At 38.6% G+C, this 25640-nt stretch overlaps 1 protein-coding gene across 1 annotated transcript; it reads left to right on the plus strand.

The window, feature by feature from the left end:
* Positions 1-711: 711 nt before the first annotated feature.
* LOC121373395 (CDC42 small effector protein 2-like) lies at positions 712-25212 on the plus strand. Its single transcript, XM_041500036.1, has 5 exons — positions 712-839; positions 17494-17909; positions 21308-21409; positions 22763-22877; positions 23711-25212. Exons 2-4 carry the CDS (start codon positions 17853-17855, stop codon positions 22874-22876), a joined length of 273 nt encoding a protein of 90 aa, XP_041355970.1. The 5' UTR covers positions 712-839; positions 17494-17852; the 3' UTR covers position 22877; positions 23711-25212.
* The last annotated feature ends 428 nt before the right edge of the window (positions 25213-25640 follow it).

The following is a 25640-nucleotide window of genomic DNA, read 5'->3' on the forward strand; positions in this document are numbered from 1 at the left end:
ATTAAGATTGGATTCAGCACGTGCGTGCGGTCCGATTGTTGCGTCTCATGCGTCTGCGGCTTGTGCTTTGGGGTATATATCCACTATACATACGATTACGCCTATTTCGCTGCATCTGTCCGCGTTTTCAGACGCACGCATCTAGTAGTAGTCTAAACACTCTCATTCAAACATGTATTTCGATTATGTTTTGGGGTTTTCCCGGACCGCACGAACGCCTCGCATCCAATCGCCTTTGGTTGCGCTTTCAGAATAGATGTGGACTTTCAACTTTTACCCAGTGGTAAAGCACTCTCTCGATGCGCGGTCGGTCTAGGATCGATCTTCGTCGGTGGGCCCATTGGGCTATTTCTGTTCCAGCCAGTGTACCACGACTGGCATATCAAAGGCCGTGGTATGTATTACCCTGTCTGTGGGATGGTACATGTATATAAAAGATTCCTTGCTGCCAATCGAAAAGAGTAGGTCATGAAGTGGCGACAGCGGGTTTCCTCTCTCAATATCTGTTTGGTTCTTAATCTTATGTCCGACGGCATATAACCGTAAATAAAATGTGTTGAGTGCGTCGTTAAATAAAACATTTCCTTCCTTCCTCCCAACTTTTACCCAGCCCATTTTTAAAATTCAGTTCCTAACTCAATCCAAACTTTATATCCACCGTTGACATCACGTTTCCTCGTTGGTGAGATTCAGCGAGATTTCAATACATTTCCGGGTTTGTCAAAGGTTACAAATGTTCGGCGGTGCCTCATTGTACAAGCGTCAACGATTTCCGAAGGAAAGTAACACGCCGGCTCTTGCAAGTTGGTTCATCTAACAATACTCATCTGAGCTTAGAAGTAAGTACCTAACTGATCACGATGTAAATTAATGTTTAAGTTTTTTGTTTCTCTTCTTTTTTGGAAATTCTAGACGGCAGGTTTAGGTTATGACCGGGGGTCGCCATTTTTCGGAAGTGGGTACACGCTTGATTGATAGTCCTGTCAGAACGATCAGTTTGTTGATGAAAGGATGTCTTCCCGTACTTAGTAGATAGTGTTTCATTAGTGCTTGTGAAACACAAGAGAAATAACCCTCAGCTATTTTAAAGAATTAATCTAAACACCGACAACAAAATTTTTAAAAAAGAAGATTTTTTTTTACAAAGTTCAACGTTGTATTATGTATAACACTTAAAAGTCACAGTGGTGTAATACAGGCTGTATGCAATGTGCATTCATGATATACATGAAGCATGCTATATGATCTGTATGGAAACTGAGAACATGACACATTTCCCAGCTACCCCTTGGTGAGTCATATTGTTTGTGGTACATGGTTCTTGATTGTAGATAGCACTGTTATTTTATTACACCAAGAGTTGAAGGGAGAAACATGGTTATATGACATTTCAACATTCTTGACAGAGAGAGAGAGGGGCAGAGGGAGAATCAGGTAGATACTTGTTATATGATTAACATTGTAACCCTTGGTTGTGTGACAATTCCTATTTTGACTGTATAATGCATCAATGTATCACAGTACTACTGCTGAAGATATGATTTATCACTGGTGTAGGAAGTGTTTTCTCAGGGCTTCTAGATTACGGTAGCCCCACTCCCATGGCTAGTGATATTCAATGGTGGGCTAATAAATAACTACTATTGCCATGCCCGATGGCTGTTGAAAGCAAAAGAGGTCAAATGTTGTAGTTATGTCTATTTTGTAAATATGAATATAGTGCCTCCACCTGGGGAGTCGTTAAACATTCATTCATTCATATCATGTCATGAGGTCTAGGTGTATCGTTACCCCCCTATATTATAATTTATATATTTATTCTCCTCAATTGTTTTCGTGTCATTGTCAAGGTCTGATATTAAAGGTCCTACATGTAAGTCAATGTTGAGACTACAATATTAATATTTTGTTATTTTCACATTTATTTGCAATAAATAACTAGAAAGTAATCGATCCCACACATAATCTTTCTATAATTAACTCTAGAATAATAATTTCAAAAAGTTGCCCCAAATAAAGTGGTGTAGGAAGGTGCCAAAAAGTGGTGGGGCACACTTATATTTACACACTTTTACACTAATATAAAGCAAAATATCTGAAAAGTGTCATAATATAGCATGGCCACCATCTTGTTTCTTTTGTCAATTGACCTCAAAATATTCTGTGTAAATTCAGTGCGTTGAATGTATACACATGGAACAGTGACGTCACTAGTTACTGTGTGTGTCACTGACTCACACACTCAAGATTCCCCCCTAATTATAATTTTGTTTACTAACTAGTATATTAATTGGAATTGTTTTGTTGTAATTTTTTATAGATATATATATAGATATATATAGATATATATATATATATATAGTTGAAGGTATAAACGTTTTGTTTTAAATTCAAAATTAATAAATATTGTTGGTGGGAACATGCCATTATTGCAATTTTGATTTACAGATGTATATATGTAGCACCTTTAAGGTCTGTTTATGTTTGCTGGTTGATAATTTACACAATTACAGGGCACAATCAGAGGCAGATCTAATGGGGTTGCAGGCCCCCAAAATTTTTGTGACAGTTATAATTTTATTATATATTGATTTTAATTTTTTTAAGATCCCCTTCCAAATCTGCCCCAAAGTTCCCTGGCATTCCACGTCATGTCATTGGCCCCCCTCTCCCCATAATGGATTTTCTGGATCCGCCACTGACAATATACGTATTTCACATGAACTGTTAAGTTTGTATGTCTGTTACTAGTATGCAGCTTTAAATTGATGCAAGCTGGCAATCGGTTATGTGGAGAATGTTTACACATTATAAAATTCAAAATTACAAACTTCAGGATCACTAAATTTTATTCATTATGTGAAAATAATTTGTGTATTTAGTTTAAAACAACTGTTGATAATGGTCACTAGCATGGCAAGAGGGGGTGGGGGTTGGCTGGGGGCAAATGCATCCCAATCACACATATTTTTGCCCACCACATTAACTTATATATTTTCCTGTCGCCCGATTACATGACACAATGACAAGCTGTGGTTATCCTCCCGTTCCAGCCAGTGTACCACGACTGGTATATCAAAGGCTGTGGTATGTACTATCCTGTCTGTGGGATGGTGCATGTAAAAGATCTCTTGCTACTAATCGAAAAGAGTAGCCCATGAAGTGGCGACAGCAGGTTTCTTCTCTCAGTATCTGTGTGGTCCTTAAACATATGTCTGATGCCATATAACTGTAAATAAAAAGTTTCTTTCTTTTTTTTTCCTCTCTCTCTCTTAGTTTCAGAATCAGAGTCTGCTTTAAAACAGAAATAGCCAGCTGCACCAATGTACATTGTACCTGTACTCACAAGACTTTGTGTATATAATTGCACGTACATGTGTGTTACAAGCACCTCCCCAGGGCTGGGCGGGATGAATAGCCTAGTGGTAAAGTGCACTCCTGATGCGAGGTCCATCTAGGATCAGCCAGTTTGGTCGTGGATACTATGTTTAATTTTGTGAGGATTGATTGAGGCATACATGTGACTACCTAGGACAAGCCAAATTGCAGCATGGCAGCCGTTAAATTTTGGGGCAGGACATAGCCCAGTGGTACAGCATTTGCTGGCTGCATTTTCGGTGTGGGATCGATCCCCGTCGGTGGGCCCATTGGGATATTTCCTGTTCCAGCCAGTGCACCATGACTGGTATATCAAGGGTCGTGGTTTGTGCTATCGTGTCTGTGGGATGGTGCATATAAAACGTAAAAGATCCCTTGCTACTAATGGAAAGAAGTAGCGGGTTTCCTCTCTGCGACTGTCAAAGTGACCATATTTTGACATCCAATAGCCGATGATTAATAAATCAATGTGCTCTAGTGGTGTCTTGAAACAAAACAAATTCTTTTTTCCCCCAGATCTTTACATGTAGATTGCACCAATGCTGAGGTCCAAAATAAGTACAAACATCCTAACATCAAAACATTTTACCTCGAAATCAGTAGAATTTTTAAAACTATAATTAACTAGATTAAAATAGAACATGAAATGCAGTTCTGAATAGGAAACTCTTTACAACACTTCTCTAGCTACATACTTTATTATCGTTACTGCACCAAAACAAAATATATGGTGTTTTCAGAACAGACAGAACGCCTGTTATTCCCAAATTGGCGAGATCTAAGGCCGCTCCCATAACAATGTAATTAATCTATACCTGAAGACATAAGATTGTACCTATAACATTGTACCTATAACTACCTATAACATTGTACCTATAACATTGTACCTATAACTACCTATAACATTGTACCTATAACTACCTATAACATTGTACTTATTTGTTTTAACATGTAGCTCATTTCAACTTATTTTTGTGCTTATATCCAATTAAAACCGGCCTTGATGGCATTGTGGTTAGGTCATCGGTCAACAGGCTGGTAGGTACTGGGTTAGGATTCCAGTCGAGGCATGGGATTTTTAATCCAGATACACCGGCCTCGGTGGCGTCGTGGCAGGCCATCGGTCTACAGGCTGGTAGGTACTGGGTTTGGATCCCAGTCGAGGCATGGGATTTTTAATCGAGATCCCGACTCCAAACCCTGAGTGAGTGCTCCGCAAGGCTCAATGGGTAGGTGTAAACCACTTGCACCGGCCAGTGATCCATAACTGGTTCAACAAAGGCCATGGTTTGTGCTATCCTGCCTGTGGGAAGCGCAAATAAAAGATCCCTTGCTGCCTGTCGTAAAAAGAGTAGGCTATGTGGCGACAGCGGGTTTCCTCTAAAAACAGTGTCAGAATGACCATATGTTTGACGTCCAATAGCCGATGATAAGATAAAAAATCAATGTGCTCTAGCGGCGTCGTTAAATAAAACAAACTTTACTTTACTTTAATCCAGATACCGACTCCAAACCCTGAGAGAGTGCTCTGCAAGGCTCAATGGTTAGGAGTAAACCACTTGCACCGACCAGTGATCCATAACTGGTTCAGCAAAGGCCATGGTTTGTGCTATCCTGCCTGTGGGAAGTGCAAATAAAAGATACCTTGCTGCTAATTGGAAAGAGTAGCCCATGAAGTGGCGACAGCGGGTTTCCTCTCAATATCTGTGTGGTCCTTAAAACAAGGACGACATATAACCGTAAATAAAATGTGTTGAGTGCGTCGTTAAATTAAACATTTCTTTCTTTTTATATCCAATTAAAATTCAAGCATGCTGTCCTGGGCACACACACCTCAGCTAACTGGGCTGTCTGTCCAGGACAATGTGTTAATTGTTAGTTGGTTAGTGGTTAGTGCGAGTGTGTAACAGTCTTAAATTACACCTAACCATTGAGCTGTTTTTTTACGAGAACCGTTCTTCGGTTCGCGTGTTGGTTACGCAACTTGAACCGCCAATTGGTTATGTGGTGAACAGTTACATTCTAAAATTAAAAGTACCATATATCAGTAATGAAAGACAAAATCAGTTTGTTTTTATATACATTTGAACCACCAATGCAGAACAGAAGCGTAGTTCAAGTGTTTAAGGATTAGGTAGGCCTAATTCATTAATTACATAAATTACATTCACATTCGGTTACCTAAGTAAAACTCACATGAACTAACTTCTGGTTACCTAAGATTTTGAAATATCGTCACCTGCTTAAGAACTCACTCGGGTTTGGAGCCGGGACCGGACTGTGAACCCTGTATACCTACCAGCCTGTAGTCCGATGGCTTAACCACTGCACCACTGATGCCGGTAATGTTTCTCAGCATAATGAGCATACTGTTCTGAAAATACATGTATCTGATGAATCTAGACATGTTTGGCAACAGTGTTGCTGACTTACTTGGACAAGCCTGTTTCATGTTTGGTCGTCTGTTCTGCTTCCAAAGAAATTCCTTATCCAGTCCATATCTTTTTTATCAATTCATAATGATTTAACTAGAAATTTGGCAAGGCATGGTAGACCAAACACTTTTGGGGCATTGTCACCATTTTCGGGGTTCTTGTACATGTATGTATTTCATTAAAAATAGACCAAAATTAATTGAAATAAACGTTAATGTAATTTATGTGTTTGCTTTAATAAATGAATGGCAAAAGGTGTATAAAAGGCATATTTTATTAATTAATAATACCTTTTTGCGTGTTTTATAAAGGCAATTTTAGTATTAATTTCTGAAAAAGGCTTCTTTTATCTCAGGGCAGGGCAGCATGACACTTACTAAGGCAAGATGGCACTAGACTATTGAGGCATGGTGCCACACAATGCTAAAACAAGCTAGGGAAGATGGCACTAGACTACTGAGGCATGGTGCCACGCAATGCTAAAACAAGCTAGGGAAGGTGGCACTAGACTACTGAGGCATGGTGCCGCGCAATGCTAAAACAAGCTAGGGAAGATGGCACTAGACTACTGAGGCATGGTGCCACACAATGCTAAAACAAGCTAGGGAAGGTGGCACTAGGCTACTGAGGCATGGTGCCACACAATGCTAAAACAAGCTAGGGAAGGTGGCACTAGGCTACTGAGGCATGGTGCCGCGCCATGCTAAAACAAGCTAGGGAAGGTGGCACTAGACTACTGAGGCATGGTGCCGCGCCATGCTAAAACAAGCTAGGGAAGGTGGCACTAGACTACTGAGGCATGGTGCCGCACCATGCTAAAACAAGCTAGGGAAGGTGGCACTAGACTATTGAGGCATGGTGCCGCACCATGCTAAAACAAGCTAGGGAAGGTGGCACTAGGCTACTGAGGCATGGTGCCGCACCATGCTAAAACAAGCTAGGGAAGGTGGCACTAGACTATTGAGGCATGGTGCCGCACCATGCTAAAACAAGCTAGGGAAGGTGGCACTAGACTATTGAGGCATGGTGCCGCGGCATGCTAAAACAAGCTAGGGAAGGTGGCACTAGACTACTGAGGCATGGTGCCGCGCCATGCTAAAACAAGCTAGGGAAGGTGGCACTAGACTACTGAGGCATGGTGCGGAACCATGCTAAAACAAGCTGGGGAAGATGGCACTAGACTATTGAGGCATGGTGCGGAACCATGCTAAAACAAGCTAGGGAAGGTGGCACTAGACTACTGAGGCATGGTGCGGAACCATGCTAAAACAAGCTCGGGAAGGTGGCACTAGACTATTGAGGCATGGTGCGGAACCATGCTAAAACAAGCTGGGGGAAAAACTAATTCATATCCTATAGGATCATTACACTTTGCATGAAAGTGCTATATGGGTATATTATGTACCATATGACTAGGTCACTGCGACCTGCTTTTTGACAGGCATGTCATGTACCTCACTGGTAGCAAAAATAAATGTAACATATAACACGTTACATTGTAGATGTGATAGGCCCAGGGTATGCACTTGGGATTTGTTTTAACTGGCCAATTGGGACACTCACAGCAACACTTTGACTCGCCCGTACAACTTTTGAATGGTCCGCGACTGAGGCATTCCGAATAGTTTTAGACTGTTCGATAGACTGGGGAAGTGGTTGCTATTATGTCCTATATGGGTTTGGTTGCACAGATACTAATAGGAAACCAGTTGAAAACAATAAATAAAAAATAACTTTCCGATCTCTTACAAACATTAGTTACATGTATTTGCATTTTGATACATAATACAATATGCAGAAATTTTCGGTCGCCAGGCGGGTGACACATGATACGGTTTTGACTTGCCCAACGTTATTTTGACTCACCATTGGCGATCGGGCGACCGTAACGTGCACACCCTGTAGGCCAAGGACATGTCCTTTGACCAATCAGTGATTCATTTGCCACATTTTAAAATACAGGCCACAGTGTGCGATTTTGGTTTAAAAAATGTAAGTGTTATAAGGACTCACTGTTTGCAAATCTTTTGAGCCTGCCACCAACCCAGTGAACCCCGTTGTGTGTCTCCAGTAGAACAGAAGATACACTAAATGTTTTGCATAAAACCATGGAAAAGATCACTATTCCCAGGATTTTGAGATGCACTGGCTGGAAGGAGAGATATCCCATTGGGCCCACCGATGGGGATTGATCCCAGATTGACTGCGCGTTAAGCGAGCGCTTTACCACTGGGCTACATCCCACCCCCTTGAGAAATTTAATTCTTAAAAATTCTAGTTTGCCCCCCCCCCCCCCCATCTAGTTGATTTTGGGTCAGATACAAATAATCAACAGCCCTGGTATATATGCTATCTTGTCTGTGGGGTGGTGCAAATAAAGTATCTCTTGCTACTAATTAATGGAAAAATGTAGCAGATTTCTTCTCTAACACTGTCAAAAAATATCTAATGTTTTATTTAATAGTGCATATAAAAGATCCCTTGCTTAATGAAAACAAATGTAGCAGGTTTACTTTATACGGCTGTATTTTAGAATTATCAAATGTTTGACATCCAGTAGCTGATAATTAATAAATCTATGTGCTCTAGTGGTGTTTTTAAACAAAACAAAGTTTAAAAAACCCTGTTTTACTGGGTGAAATAGAAATGTACATGTATGAGAGGCATACTAATTCTTGTTAATTTTTGTCAGGCTAGGAACATACATATATATATATACAAAGTCCGTGTGCATATAATAGTATGGCCTACTGACGGAAATCAAGAATATGCTGCCATGATTGTTAACATATACATTAAATCAGCTCTCTGGTTTTTTTTCTCTCTTGTGCATCCAGACATGCTATATTTAGCAGGTGACATACGGGCTGTATTACACACACACACATTTCTGACTTTGACTGTCAGCAGTATTATTCACTGCATCATGTGTGTGACTGACTGATTATTGCCAGGGCTTCAGGTTTATTAATACATGTATGTAGAATAGCTTGCTGATTTGGGCACAACAGGTGCTTTGTCTTTCTAAGTGCATGTAGCAAGACTACCTCTGGCTCTTGCCAAATTTGTCAATTGCGAATTTCAAAAACAATTTGAAAATTTTATTTTTATTTTGTAAAATAATTTCATGTAATAGTTGATATTTTGTTAGAAAATAACTGGGTTTCTGCAGTTTTTCAAGTTTTGTATATACTTTAGCAAAATGTTCTGCGGTATAGCCCTGTGTAGCAGGGTCTTCTTTAGAACAGTGATGTAATTAACACCTGCTGAAGAGTTGTAGGTATTCAGAAAACAGCATATCAAGTTATTATAGTCAGGGGACTCTACTTGTCCAACTGGAGGGGACTATAAGTTTCATCTCCATCCTATTGTCCATCCAGGGCTTCTAGAATTTTTATAAAATCCACTAGCCATGGGATCAGTCATTTAAAAAATGTACTAGCCACAATTAAAAATTCACTAGCCCTACTTTACTTTAAATTAATACAATTTGGCTAAATAGTAGTAATAATTAGATATGTCACCTAAAGAGCAAGATAGAAGCTTAAAAATAGTAACATTGGTGGGGTTGGGGTGGAGGCAGGATATTCATATTTACAAAATAGACTTAACTGCAACATTTGACAAAAAACAATTCACTAGCCATCTTCTGCCCCAGTTTGGATCCCTGGCTTTCCGGAGATCGAACTCCGGGGCGGACATGCTCGAAACCTCTGGGGTATATGAGTACGGTAAAAGCTTACGCAACGCAACTAGCCATCAGGCAAGGCAATAGTAGTTATTTACTAGCCCAACATTGAATACCACTAGACATGGGAGTGGGGCTACCATAATCTAGAATCCCTGGTCCATCTGTCTCTCTGTCTCACATATATGCTTTATAGTTTTCCGGATGTTTTTTTTCACAGTGGCTCCAGCTATGGAAACTTTGTTGGGGACGGTTGGGGACACATTGCTTTTACGGTACTCTCAGAAAAATGAATGCTGGTTTCAATGGATAATATTGAGCATGGTTGGGATGGGCGGGGTCAGTGGATGGGAACCCAAATCAGTTGTGAACCATTGATTGTACAACCTATATTGCACCTCAGACGAGCACTCTACCACTTGGCTACATGTACACACTGGCTTGGTCAGGATTTTTTATTTGGGGGGGGGGGTGGGGGGCAACCCACACTATCTTTTAATAACAGCAGGCACATATCCAGAATTTTTTACGGTTAGGGGAGGTGGGTTTTCATATGCAATTACAGTGAAACCCCACTAAACCGGACACCCTTGGGACCAAGTAAAATGTCCGGTTTAAAGTGGTATCTGGTTAACAGAGGTTAATTTCTGTACTGATTTAAAAAAAAGGACCATAAAAAGTGTCCGGTTTTGAGAGGTTTCACTGTAGTTAAATTTGTGAGTAAAAAAAGTTGTCCTGATCCCCCTGCTCTCCCCCTACTCTCCCCCCTGGATCCAAGCCTGAACAGGTGTTATGGGATGATGTTATAAAATTTAATATATATATTTTTTTTTAAAGTTTCATGGGGGGGGGATTGCCCCCCCCCCACCCCCCCCCACCCCCCCCCACCCCCCACCCCCCACCCTATCCTGGCTATACCACTGCATGTGCATGCCTTGTATCTGACAATGTAAATACATTGACACAATATGTAAATTCATGAAGCAGAAATGTGGAACATTGTGACACTGATAAATGTGCCACTTTGTACTTTGCACACTGCATAACAGGGCTCATTACCATATTAAAGGCAGACTGTTGGTATGCTGTATTAAGGGAAGATCCAGCCATTTTCTAAGAGGGTTTGTTTTGTTTTTAACAACACCACTAGAGCACATTGATTTATTACTCATCAGCTATTGGATGTCAAACATTTAGTAATTTGATGTTACTGGCGTAGGAAGCAGGGGGGAAAGGGGTCACATATGTGCCCCCCACTTTGTAGCAGCAGCGATGTTTTTTTAATATATTTTTACTTGTATTTATATGTATGTGTTTTTGTGTGTCCCCAATCTTTTGGCACCTTTCTATACCTGTGGACTTATAGTCTCAGAAAGGAAACCTGCTACATTTTTTCATTAGTAGCAAGGGATCTTTTATATGCACCATCTCAGTCAAGATAGCACATACCACAGCCTTTGATATACCAGTAGTGATGCACTAGCTGGAATGAGAAATAGCCCAATGTGCCTACTGATGGGGATTGATCCTAGACCTATGGTGCATTGGGACATTATAGTGGAACTGTATACTACATACAGTACAATGTATAGTATCTACATGTACCCACCTTCAAATGCCATGGTATGTGGTATCCTGGTTGTGGGATGGTGCATATAAAAATACCTTACTTCTAATGGAAAAAATGTAGGTGGTTTCCTCACTAAGAAAATAAAGATTACATACATGCGTTAAAATTATCAAATGTTTGACATGTAATAAATAAATCACTGTTCTAGTGGTGTCGTTAAACTTTTAACTCCAATGGTTTAACCACTTATGCCACTAAGGAAGTTATACATGTGTTATCAATGTACATGTACATTAATAGGACATTAAATATAGTACTTGGCACTGCTGTGGAACTGTACACCACCATGACCAGTAAGGAGTGTTATTAATATAAGTTACAACATTAAATATAGTACTTGGCACTGCTGTGGAACTGTACACCACCATGACCAGTAAGGAGTGTTATTAATGTAAGTTACAACATTAAATATAGTACTTGGCACTGCTGTGGAACTGTACACCACCATGACCAGTAAGGAGTGTTATTAATGTAACTTACAACATTAAATATAGTACTTGGCACTGCTGTGGAACTACACCACCATGACCAGTAAGGAGTGTTATTAATGTAAGTTACAACATTAAATATAGTACTTGGCACTGCTGTGGAACTGTACACCACCATGACCAGTAAGGAGTGTTATTAATGTAAGTTACAACATTAAATATAGTACTTGGCACTGCTGTGGAACTGTACACCACCATGACCAGTAAGGAGTGTTATTAATGTAAGTTACAACATTAAATATAGTACTTGGCACTGCTGTGGAACTGTACACCACCATGACCAGTAAGGAGTGTTATTAATGTAAGTTACAACATTAAATATAGTACTTGGCACTGCTGTGGAACTGTACACCACCATGACCAGTAAGGAGTGTTATTAATGTAAGTTACAACATTAAATATAGTACTTGGCACTGCTGTGGAACTGTACACCACCATGACCAGTAAGCAGTGTTATTAATGTAAGTTACAACATTAAATATAGTACTTGGCACTGCTGTGGAACTGTACACCACCATGACCAGTAAGGAGTGTTATTAATGTAAGTTACAACATTAAATATAGTACTTGGCACTGCTGTGGAACTGTACACCACCATGACCAGTAAGGAGTGTTATTAATGTAAGTTACAACATTAAATATAGTACTTGGCACTGCTGTGGAACTGTACACCACCATGACCAGTAAGGAGTGTTATTAATGTAAGTTACAACATTAAATATAGTACTTGGCACTGCTGTGGAACTGTACACCACCATGACCAGTAAGGAGTGTTATTAATGTAAGTTACAACATTAAATATAGTACTTGGCACTGCTGTGGAACTGTACACCACCATGACCAGTAAGCAGTGTTATTAATGTAAGTTACAACATTAAATATAGTACTTGGCACTGCTGTGGAACTGTACACCACCATGACCAGTAAGGAGTGTTATTAATGTAAGTTACAACATTAAATATAGTACTTGGCACTGCTGTGGAACTGTACACCACCATGACCAGTAAGGAGTGTTATTAATGTAAGTTACAACATTAAATATAGTACTTGGCACTGCTGTGGAACTGTACACCACCATGACCAGTAAGGAGTGTTATTAATGTAAGTTACAACATTAAATATAGTACTTGGCACTGCTGTGGAACTGTACACCACCATGACCAGTAAGGAGTGTTATTAATGTAAGTTAGAACATTAAATATAGTACTTGACACTGCTGTGGAACTGTACACCACCATGACCAGTAAGGAGTGTTATTAATGTAAGTTAGAACATTAAATATAGTACTTGGCACTGCTGTGGAACTGTACACCACCATGACCAGTAAGGAGTGTTATTAATGTAAGTTAGATCATTAAAGGGACATACTCTAGTTTTTAAACACTACTTAGGGCATATTTTTTACTATTGTAGCTGTTTTTGATAATTGAAATCACGCTTTACTTAGATCTTATGGTTTAGATTATCAGTTTCTGTACATATTCGAAGTGTTTTTGGTAATCCTGGTGTTTTAATATCACAAAATGCATTTCTCATATTTTTAAAAACACACGTGCGTCTGACAAGTAACAGTTATGGAGTCAAGTTTTAGTCTGTTTTTAGAGGGTATTTCACCATTTTAAAGTCACAGACTCCTGTTTCACTCGATTGTAACTTTATCCAAATGTGTTACAGGTTTGCAGATTTATTGTTAATGTTTAACGGTTGAAACTAGGATCTGTCTCTTTAATAGTACCACTGTTGACCTGTAGGTTACAGTACAATGTTCATCTACATGTATGTAGGTTCCATGCTGTAATAATACTGGATTATTAACACCTCTAAAAGGTCTTTTTAACTTTCACACGGAGTTTCCTCTGACCTTTGATGTGGTCGGTGTTGAACTGCTGACAGAGAGAAAATAAATAAAATGAAGCTAATTGCTTGCATGTACACATTCCTACCAGACCAGGAAAAAACGGGGGCATGATGTAGTCCAGTGGTAAAACGATTGCTGGATGCACAGTCGGTCTATGATCGATCCCCATCAGTGGACCCATTAGGCTATTTCTCGTTCCAGCCAGTGCAGCTCAACTGGTATATCAAATGCCGTAGTATGTGCTATCCTGTATATATAACGTCACTTTATGTTATATTGACACTTCGTCTTATTGGGAGAGGGCAGGACGTAGCCCAGTGGTACAGCGTTCACTTGATGCGCGGTGAGTCTGGGATCGATCCATGTCAGTGGGCCCATTGGGCTATTTCTCGTCACAGCCAGTGCACCACGACTGGCATATCAAAGGCCATGGTATGTGTTATTCTGTCTGAGGGATGGTGCGTATAAAAGATCCCTTGCTGCTAATCGAAAAGAGTAGCCCATGAAGTGGCAACAGCAGGTTTCCTCCCTCAATATCTGTTGGTCCTTAACCATATGTCCGACGCCATATAACCGTAAATAAAATGTGTTGAGTGCATCGTTAAATCAAACATTTCTTTTTTTTTTTTCCCTCTCTATGACTGTGTCAAAATAACCATGCGTTTGACATCCAATAGCCATTGATTAATAATCAATGTGCTCAAGTGGTGTCATTAAACAAAACAAACTTCTTTTTGGAAAAAAAGAAGAGAGAAAAAAAACCTTTTTCGACATTTGTACATTGTATCATTTCATTTTGACTTATTTCTGTGCTTATAATATCCAATTAATGTTCAAGCATGCTGTCCTGGGCACACACCTCAGCCATATAACCATAAATGAAATTTGTTTAGTGCGTCGTTAAATAAAACATTTCCTTCCTTTCTGGCTATGGCTATATTTAGTGCGTCGTTAAATAAAACATTTCCTTCCTTTCTGGCTATGGCTATATTTAGGACCTACTCAATGTATATACACTAATTAGATTGTGTTAACACTGTCATCAGTACAAATTGCTTTGATGCACAGCAACCTGGTGAGTAATAGGACTGTCAACAGGCCATCATGGTTTGTTTACACATGGGAATGTTTGTAAGTGCTGACATCCGGCCATCAAATATTGAGCTCATCAGCTCACTGTCCATAGGCTGACCTTTTGGTGTGCTGTATAGTGCTGTAATATTAACTAACTTATTTCCTGCTAATTATATATACTGACATCCAAAAGATATGTCACATATGTACATAAATTTGAATCATTTGACAAATATAATTTTTCGTTCCATCCAATGCACTACAACTGCATGGTCAAAAGCCATGGTACTTATGTGTTTTCCTGTCAGTGTGAAAGTTCATATATAAAAGATCCTTTGCTGCATTAGGAAAAATTGTAGCAAGTTTCATCTGATGACTACGTATCAGAATTAACAAATGTTTGACATCCAATAGCCGATGATTAATTGACCAATGTGCTCCAATAGTGGTGACAACAAAACAAACTTTAACTTTGATAAATATAAATTTAAAGTTTTTTTATTTTTTAAATGACACAACTAGAGCACATTGTTTTACAAATCATCGGGTGTCAAACATTTGATAATTTTCACATATAGTTTTAGAGAGGAAACCTGCTACATACATTTTCCCATAAGCATAGCAAGGGATCTTTGATGTGCACTACACCACAGCCTTTGATACACCAGGCATGATGTGTACTGGCTGGAATGAGAAATAACCCAATGGTCTCACTGACTGGGATCGATCCTAGACCCAAACGTGTATCAGGCAACCACTTTATCACTGGGCTTGATAAAATATTGTTGCTAATTGAAAAGAACCAATTCAGAAACCACGTTACAAACACTTTGCATGTACGATGAAGTGCATTGTGACATTTAGATGTTGAACTTCATGATACTTTCATATCCAACCATACCGTTTGTTGGTTTTCTATAATACAATTTCAGGCCTTGTCAAGTTTCTTGTAGACATCAGTATACATGTATATACCATTATATATGACAGGCAGTGATAGACATAAATAAGCAAAATAAATAGTTTGCTTATTCAAGTACATGTACTTTGTTCTGTGCAGCCGAATAATATGCCAATAACAGATTTATGCTATAAACCGATATGCAATAAAGTGGATTCGACTGTACTAGGACAATGTTTTTGATTGCTCGAAATGAAATGCCCAGGACAGTGTTCTTGAACTGTAATTGGATATAAGCACGAAAAATAGGTTGAACTGAAATGAAGGAAATCCGTGTCTAGGCCATATTTTCCTTATCAATTCATATACATGTAGGATCATCAAACCTTGCATGCGAAGAGAGCTTGGGCTGGTGGTGTATTACCATGTTGGTGGCACTGTAATATTAATTAATTTATTTATTTCATGCTAATTACATATATGGTCATATGACAAGAGGGGTGAGATGTAGCACAGTTTATTAAAAAAAACTTATAACAAATAAGAGAACACGTGGTATTTGAGACCAAATTTAATTCAGTACTTGCCTAGTGACAACCATATAAAATATAGAAAAATGTAATGTATCAATGAATATAAGTAATGTGGCCTTGACTGACAGTAAGTTAGAGTATCTTTCCATGAGTATATTGTATATACAGTAAAACCAGGGATGTCAATAATTGCCGGCACCCGGCGCGAAAATCGTCGGCTATCGAATCAATTGTCGCCGGGTATCGAACTTCCAATAAACAATGCTTGTCGACTTTTTGTTGATTAATGGCCACCTATAATTTGATTTTCATCTGCTATTTTTATTTTTAATGACATCACTGAAAACCCTTCAAAACCGGACGTTTTACAGGGTTCCATGATTTGCATATCTTTTAACACTAAAATTTACCCCTCTAAACCCGAAACCCCTCTAAACTGCATCGGACGAAATTAACCGGTTCCATTGTGTTCCTTTAATGCAAATTTTACCTCAGAAAACCAGACTGTCACACCGACGTCGACGTCGGTCATTACTGCATTACTTATACTTTGAATACCCAAACAAAAGTTGAATGTGTGGAAAGCAATACAATGGTATGATTTGACATCCATGTTCAGCACTGGAATTAAATATGCACAATGATATTTAACTTTATTCCTTAGTCTCATTATCATCTAGTGTAAGTGTCTGGTACTCAGGTCCGGGTTGAGTTTGACCCTCGAGTACTAGAGTCCAATATTTTTTACTTGTGGACCGACCCTCGTTGGTCCTTAAATTATGATTAAAATCCTTCTTATGTTCACATAATTATGTTTCTATTTAATCAAAATTTGATCTGTCAGTAGTACCCAATTATAACCCAAGACCGATGATGAAATAACAACCGATTCTTAAAACTACTAACAATACTGATCTACAAAATTAGCTACCATACATGTAAAGGTTTGCTACTACATGTAATTGTTGCTAATATGATTGGATGTTAGTACTTACAACAGTAATGCTGGGAACGTTTGAAGAGTTCAGCCGCAAAACGCGATATAATTTATAAACCATTTTCTTTCTAGTTTTTAGTTAAAGCCATTATTGTATGTCAGTAAGGGCTAATCGTAGGCCCATGGATTTGCCGCAAAACGTGAATGATCCTTATGAAATTGTATTGGGTAAATCCCGTTTTTTTTTTTTTTTTTTTTAATCAAAATACGATATACACCAATGAAAAAAATCACTTTTACCTAAAATGAAAAATGGATATATCGCGTTTTGCGCCTAAACTCTTCATTTTGTTCAGTATCACATCGCATCAAGTTTCAGAGATTGCTACACAATTTTAAAACATTAAACAGTAGTTGCTATTCAATTTTCAACTGACTAAAAATATCACTAATTAATCAAGATCTTGAAAAGAAAATGTTAACCTCTAACTGTGTGGTTGCTAAATCTCTCTAATGATGAGTCAGAACATACATGTACAAAAATGTATATATTTTTTATTTATATTTTCAGGTTCATCTCGAAGAACCACTATGACATAAGTTAAAGCTACTCATAACCGGAACGGGTGATCTGGGGAACGAGAAACTTGGTCGAGGCTGAGGACATCATCCCACTTCCAATACTTTCTCGTCCACAAATTCTGGTTACATGGTGGAATTTATATTGACTGTACAGCAGCAGTTTGTTTTCATTTCGCAGACATAGACCTGAAAATTTATACAGGACAGATCTATTTATCTTTCCCATCGAGCAGTTTGGTTTAAAAAGACTGATTTTGTACACTGTACTGTTACGTTTTTCTGTTCAATTCAAGTGAGATATCACTGTTATTTTTGTGTGTTACCCGCTGCCTTTCAACCTAGTTCCTGATGATGGGAGACGCTCTGTTTTGTTTTACCTGCTGTATCGCAGAGCAACCACAGCCGGTAAGTTGTCTTGCTTATCTCCCTTGTGTTGTGTTACATGTATGTGTAAAGAGTAATCTCCCTTGTGTTGTGTTTTGTTTTACCTGCTGTATCACAGAGCAACCACAGCCGGTAGGTTGTCTTGCTTATCTCCCTTGTGTTTGTGTTGTGTTACATGTATATGTAAAGAGTAATCTCCCTTGACTTTAGTATTATTATGGAGGAACTGGCCTCAGTCGCATCGTGGTTAAGACATCAGACATAAGGCTGGTAGGGTTTTCGCAGCCCAGTACCGGCTCCCACCCAGAGCACGTTTTAGTGACTCATTGGGTAGGTGTAAGACCACTACACCCTTTTCTCTCTCACTAACCCCTAACAAGCAACAACTAACCCACTGTCCTGGACAGCCAGCCAAGAACGCTGAGGTGTGTGCCCAGGACAGCGTGCTTGAACCTTAATTGGATATAAGCACGAAAATAAGTTGATTTGAATGAAAATTGTTATGGAGGGAAAGGCCTAGTAAGTTGGAAAATTGTCTAATCCATTTGATTTTTTAAAACCATTTAAATGAACAGACCCTAATTTTTAAACACTAAGGCATATTTTTCACTGTTATGATCACTGAAATCAAACATTACTTGTATTTTATTGTTTAGATTATCCATTTCCGTACAACCAAAGTGTTTCTGGTCATCATGGTGTTTCTAATTATTTTTATTGCCAGCCCCTTGAACAACATATGCCAAGGGTAAAACATGGGTTGTGTACATAAAAACATAATAAAACAACATACTCTGTTGTATCCAAATGTGTTACAGGTTTGTAACTTAACCAAACTTAGTGTCCATTTCTCTCTCTCTCTCTCTAGGCATCTAGTTCTCAAATACGCCTTCTCTCTCTCACTCTCTACTCTCTGTCTCTCTCTTACTCTATCTTTCAAACTAATCATCATATATCTAATCCATGAAGCTATCTTTTATCTCTCTCACTGTAAATACCCCCATTTCATCCATACATATTTGTCATTTTCATTATTTTTTCCACGAAACGCACATGCTATCACTGTAAAAGTTATGGTTATGTAGTCGTGTTTGTCTAGATATTATTTTCCAGGGTATATCTTAGCACTACTATCACTGTAAATAGTTACTGTTGTATCCGTAATATGTGTCTACGGTTTGTAACTTCCACAAAACTTAGTGTAGCACTTTTACGGGTGTAAAACCTAGGCATCTAGTTGAAATTTGTCTACGCCTTAGTGTTTAAAAACTAGGTTCTGTCCCTTTAAATATGTTTCAAAGTAATAATCAGGGCCTCGTTCCACGAAACTATCTTAGCACTACTATCGCTGTAAATACCTACCATCACAACCGTAATATTTGTCTACGATCATTAGCCCGTTCCACAAAACTATCTTAGCACTACTATCGCTGTAAATACCTACCATCACAACCGTAATATTTGTCTACGATCATTAGCCCGTTCCACAAAACTATCTTAGCACTACTATCGCTGTAAATACCTACCATCACAACCGTAATATTTGTCTACGATCATTAGCCCGTTCCACAAAACTATCTTAGCACTACTATCGCTGTAAATACCTACCATCACAACCGTAATATTTGTCTACGATCATTAGCCCGTTCCACAAAACTATCTTAGCACTACTATCGCTGTAAATAGCTACCATCACAACCATAATATTTGTTTACGATCATTGTCAATGTACATGTACATGTATGTCCAATACCAATGAATACATCCAAGATGTTCCGAAAAGTCGGTAAACAATTTATTATTTAACTAATTCGCACTTCTGTGCAAAGAATATATATTAATCATTAAAGGGGCACTTGCGACTACCATAAGGTTGCTTTGTGGAATGACTGTAAAGTTTACGGTGCCAGTTGTAAAATTCACCTTAAGTCACTACAATTAACCTCAGCTACAATTCTTTCGTGGAACGGAACCCTGTTTTGTACTGAATTCAACTGATATTCAGTTACAATTTACATGCTTTCATTTAAAAAATATATATTGAGTATAATATTCAGCTAAATTGTATAAAAAATAAAAATTATGGAATTTGATTACTGATAAATAAATCGATTATTATCAAATTTATAATACCACTAAGTAAGAAAATGATGACATCATCATGAGTATTACAGAAAAAGAAAAGTGTATTTTTAATGACAGCTCGTCACATATTAAAACAAGGCTATATAACTTTGTAAGTAGCACTAAACCAAATAACAGCTGGCTGTCTCAAAGTTTGAATTGACCCAGACATTTGATAGCACAATTAATACCACCAGTCTTTCTGTTCTATTGCTGTATTGGTGATGAATGTGAGAGTATATGTTTTTAAAATAAATTATATGCCTGGTTTATCTTGCACTTGTGAACTGATACTGTTCTTCACTGCCAAACGCTTGTGAACTGATACTGTTCTTCACTGCCAAACGCTTGTGAACTGATACTGTTCTTCACTGCCAAACACTTGTGAACTGATACTGTTCTTCACTGCCAAACGCTTGTGAACTGATACTGTTCTTCACTGCCAAACGCTTGTGAACTGATACTGTTCTTCACTGCCAAACGCATGTGAACTGATACTGTTCTTCACTGCCAAACGCTTGTGAACTGATACTGTTCTTCACTGCCAAACGCATGTGAACTGATACTGTTCTTCACTGCCAAACGCTTGTGAACTGATACTGTTCTTCACTGCCAAACGCTTGCATCAGTTCACTTATGTAAGGGTGGGCATAGCTCGAGTGATAAACAGGGCTCAAACTTAACGATGGCACCGGCAGCAATTGCTGTCGTTGAGATATAAATTGCCGTAGGTAGAGAACATTACCGACAGCACTTTCGTGCCATCAGTAAAGCTCCTCAACAATGGCAAAATGTATACACCTGGTGTACATTATCTGCCAATATTTAACATTTGCGCATTTGTAATGTGTCTACATACAGCAAAATAACCTTTCAGTCGTGTTTATTTGCTGAAAATGTCACTTTAAAAAAACCTGCCGGCTCAAAATTGTCATCAGTGGGCCATTTCAATTCTTTTAAAAATTGCCATGGGAGAAAAATTCTTAAGTTCGAGCCCTGGATAAAGTGTTTGTTTGATGCGCGTTCAGTGTGAGAATCGATCCCAGTTGGTGAACTCATTGGGCTACTTCTCATTCCAGCCAGTGCACCATGATTGTTATATCAAAGGCCATGGTATGTACCATCTGTCTGTACTATCCTGATGGTGATTGGAAAAATGTTGCAGGTTTTCTCTCTAAGACTATATGTAAAAATTACCAAATGTTTGACATCCAATAGCGGATGATTAATAAATTAATTAATTTGCCATGTAGTGATCGAGTTTGGTATTCAACACATTTGTGTCACTGTTTCAGAAACGACCGAGAAGGCGGTTAGACCCAAGTATGATAGGACTTCCCACCGACTTCAGACATACCACGCACATAGGATCTAATGAAGTGGGCAACTCTATGCAGGTGAGTTCATTAGTATTCATTAACTGGGTGAGTTCATTAACATTGGCGGTGGGTAGGACATACATGTAAGCACTCACCTGATGCATGGTCGGTCTATGATCGATCCTCGTCGGTGGACCCACTGGGCTATTTAGCGTTCCAGCCAGTGCACCACAATTAGTACATCAAAGGTCATGGTACGTCCTATCCTGTCTGTGGGATAGTGCATATAAAAGATTCCTTGCTGCTAATGGAAAATGAAGCGAGTTTCCTCGAAGACTACATGTATGTCAAAAGTACCAAATGTTTGACATCCAATAGCCAATGACCGGCCTCAATGGCGTCGTGGTTAGGCCATCGGTCTACAGGCTGGTAGGTACTGGGTTCGGATCCCAGTCGAGGCATGCGATTTTTAATCCAGATACTGACTCCAAACCCTGAGTGAGTGCTCCGCAAGGCTCAATGGGTAGGTGTAAACCACTTGCATCGACCAGTGATCCATTACTGGTTCAACAAAGGCCATGGTTTGTGCTATCCTGCCTGTGGGAAGCGCAAATAAAAGATCCCTTGCTGCTAATCGGAAAGAGTAGCCCATGTAGTGTCGACAGAGGGTTTCCTCTCAAAATCTGTGTGGTCCTTAACCATGTGTCTGACGCCATATAACCCTAAATAAAATGTGTTGACTGCGTCGTTAAATAAAACATTTCTTTCTTTCTTTCCAATAGCCAATGATTAATAAATCACATTTCCTTCTTTCCTTCTCTATCAAAAATTGGGTGCACCTTGAACTTTGACCTAGCCGGAAGTTATTTGGTTTAGTACTACCTCTAGGGCTTGCAGTGTAGATTCCACTGTTAACTTAGCTTTGCATTTGCTTCACAATAATAAAGCAAAATATCTTTTAAAAAGTAATAATAATAAAATGTTTTGTATAATATTAAATGATGGAAGGAAGGAAATGTTTTATTTAACGACGCACTCAACACATTTTATTGACAGTTATATGGTGTCAGACATATGGTTAAGACCACACAGATATTGAGAGAGGAAACCCGCTGTCGCCAGTTCAAAGGCTACTCTTTTCGATTAGCTGCAAGGGATCTTTTATATGCACCATCCCACAGACAGGATAGTACCTACCACAGCCTTTGTTACACCAGTTGTGGAGCACTGACTGGAACGAGAAATAGCCCAATAGGTCCACTGACGGGGATTGATCCTAGACCGATCGCGCATCGAGCTAACGCTTTACCACTGGGCCGTAGTCTCACCCCTATTAAATGATGGATTATTGTACGTCATTATTTTTAGTACAGCTCATAAGATACATGTGTATGTAATTGCTCAGTGTTTTGTGGATATCTTTTATTTCAGATAAATTCCTTACAGAATCAAATGTCATCAAAGGGAGACCACTTCGACCCAGTTTCTCCGTGTCATCTCAAACTGTCTGTTGTCGACCTGCCCCACCATCGCAGTCCATCATAATGTAAGTTTCCACCATCGTAGTCCATCATAATGTAAGTTTCCACCATCGCAGTCCATCATAATGTAAGTTTCCACCATCGCAGTCTTTCATAATGCAAGTTTCCACCATCGCAGTCCGTCAAAATGTAAGTTTCCACCATCGCAGTCCTTCATAATGCAAGTTTCCACCATCGCAGTCCATCATAATGTAAGTTTCCACCATCGCAGTCCTTCATAATGCAAGTTTCCACCATCGCAGTCCTTCATAATGCAAGTTTCCACCATCGCAGTCCATCATAATGTAAGTTTCCACCATCGCAGTCCATCATTATGTAAGTTTCCACCATCGCAGTCCTTCATAATGCAAGTTTCCACCATCGCAGTCCATCATAATGTAAGTTTCCACCATCGCAGTCCATCATAATGTAAGTTTCCACCATCGCAGTCCATCATAATGTAAGTTTCCACCATCGCAGTCCTTCATAATGCAAGTTTCCACCATCGCAGTCCTTCATAATGCAAGTTTTCACCATCGCAGTCCTTCATAATGCAAGTTTCCACCATCGCAGTCCTTCATAATGCAAGTTTCCACCATCGCAGTCCATCATAATGTAAGTTTCCACCATCGCAGTCCATCATAATGTAAGTTTTATCGAATCATTTTAAACTGTCTGTTATTGATGTGTCCCATATTTGTTTTTTATTTTGACAGTCATTGGCCTTGAGTAAACTTTCGAGAACATTTTTGCTGCCCAATAGGGGACATGTATTGATTTAACAGTACTCAGAATGCCTGTATAGTATGTGTTATTCTATTTATATGATTAGTTACATTTTTTGTACATCTCATTTCAGGTTAGATAACTCTAGCTGCATGGAGGTGTCTGTCTTCTCATTGGACCACAATTGTGACATCACTCTCAGGGTTCAAGTTCCACGGCATTCACAAAACAAGCCTTTGTCTGACTTCTGTAATTACATGTAAATCTTTCAACTGCTGACTTAAATGTGAAACTGCTTTCCAGAAAACAATTGCTGACTAAGGTCTGTTTTGTACATGAAATAAGCCTTTGTATTTACTTCTGATTTTTTTTTTATAAAACTTGTGTTTACTTAGTAAATGTGAAAGTGCTTTCCAGAAGACGACTGCTGATTAAGGTCTTGTTTGTAAATGAAATAAGCCTTTGTATCTACTTCTGAAATTCTGAATAATTTTTGTAAAACTTGTGTTAGTAAATGCAAAACTGCTTTCCAGAAAACAACTCCTGATTAAGGTCTTGTTTGTAAATGAAAGAAGCCTTATTTACTTCTGAAATTCGTAATAATTTTAATATCTGGAATTTACTGTTCAACCATCTACAGGGTGAGGTCTGTAATTAACCCTTAAACTGCTGATCTGTTTTTATAAAACTTGTGTTTACTTAGTAAATGTGAAAGTGCTTTCCAGAAGATAACTGCTGATTTAGAGTCGTGCTTGCAGTAGGATTAGTTTGATTGTCGGAGAACCCTAGAGTAGTTGATGCTGTCTTGTGTCCTAAAACAAAGTCTAGCTTTGCTGTAATAACAACAAACAACATATTTATGGTCACTCTGCCATATGGTATAATGTGCCATGTGGTATAGTGATTTAAAAAAAAAAATTATTTTGGGACTAGGTTTTTTTTTTTAAACAATATTTATTCAAACAGGTGATAAGCCGATATAAATGCCTCTTGTGAGAAGGTGTTACATACTGTATAAATTTCAATGAATGACATAAAATATAACGTTACATTGTGGTATAGTGTGCCTCGCAGTATAGTGTGCCTCGCAGTATAGTGTGCCTTGCGGTATAGTGTGCTGTTTGGTATATTGTGCCACAGGGAAGTTGGTTGATCTCACCACAAGTCTTGTCTTCACCCCACCTCTGATGAAATATCCCTAAATTAGAAAGGATTAACGCTATTTAATTTTAGACAACAAAATCCTGCCATGAAGTGTATCACAACCACAATTGTCTCCCTTTTTAAACATCATATATACATGAGGAATGGCTATAACATTAAAACAATGCACCAAGTACAAATATTGGCTAGAAAGCTTACAGCAAACATGGACTTTTTTTTAAGGGTAACCCACGTACAATATTTGGCCTGCAGATTTCAGTAACTAGCTTATTCCAGTTCCACGTAATTCTTGTCCCATTTGCAAAGCAAATGTTTTCATTTACACACATTTACACAAGTTTCAAAAGGTTAGTGCCATAGACCAATAATGGAAGCTCATTTAATATCCTATAAATATTAGCAATCTTAAAATGTAGGAAAATCCCAATAAGTGACTTATTAGCGAGATCAGACTTTAGTGAGGTCATCATATCAGAAAAAAAAATAATAAGCTTAAGTTACAGGATCAGTAGAAATAATGTTTTTGATAAATCTTGACATGCAGCTTACACACATCTTGAATTTAGTAGAAAATTGCAGTAAATTGCCTGCTAACTAACTAGTGTTGTTTGCTATACTTTTGTTTTAATCAATAGCATATAACCATTGTTATACCTTCAGTTAATCACAGACAAATCAATTGCACAAACGTTCTTCGGAACAATCTGTTGTGAGTCTCTTTAAATTTAGCAAAAGCTTTGTGACAACTGAAAATTATTTCACTTGGGACATAAACATGATACGAAATGGTAACGAGTTTGATATCCTATTTATTACCCGTAATTGATCTTAATTTATATTGTTCCTGTAAGGTTGCAGTGCACCAATCAATGACGTCGAAGTGTTACGTCACAATTGGA

The sequence above is a fragment of the Gigantopelta aegis genome, chromosome 5 (assembly GCF_016097555.1).
Source record: "Gigantopelta aegis isolate Gae_Host chromosome 5, Gae_host_genome, whole genome shotgun sequence".
NCBI lineage: Eukaryota > Metazoa > Mollusca > Gastropoda > Neomphalida > Peltospiridae > Gigantopelta > Gigantopelta aegis.

What these genes read in the sequence shown, in the direction of transcription:
- LOC121373395 (XM_041500036.1), top strand. Translation starts at nt 17,853, where the DNA reads ATGATGGGAGACGCTCTGTTTTGTTTTACCTGCTGTATCGCAGAGCAA. An exon ending in TCGCAGAGCAACCACAGCCG is followed by an intron (nt 17,910 to 21,307) that starts GTAAGTTGTCTT and finishes TCACTGTTTCAG; the next exon opens with AAACGACCGAGAAGGCGGTT. An exon ending in AAGTGGGCAACTCTATGCAG is followed by an intron (nt 21,410 to 22,762) that starts GTGAGTTCATTA and finishes CTTTTATTTCAG; the next exon opens with ATAAATTCCTTACAGAATCA.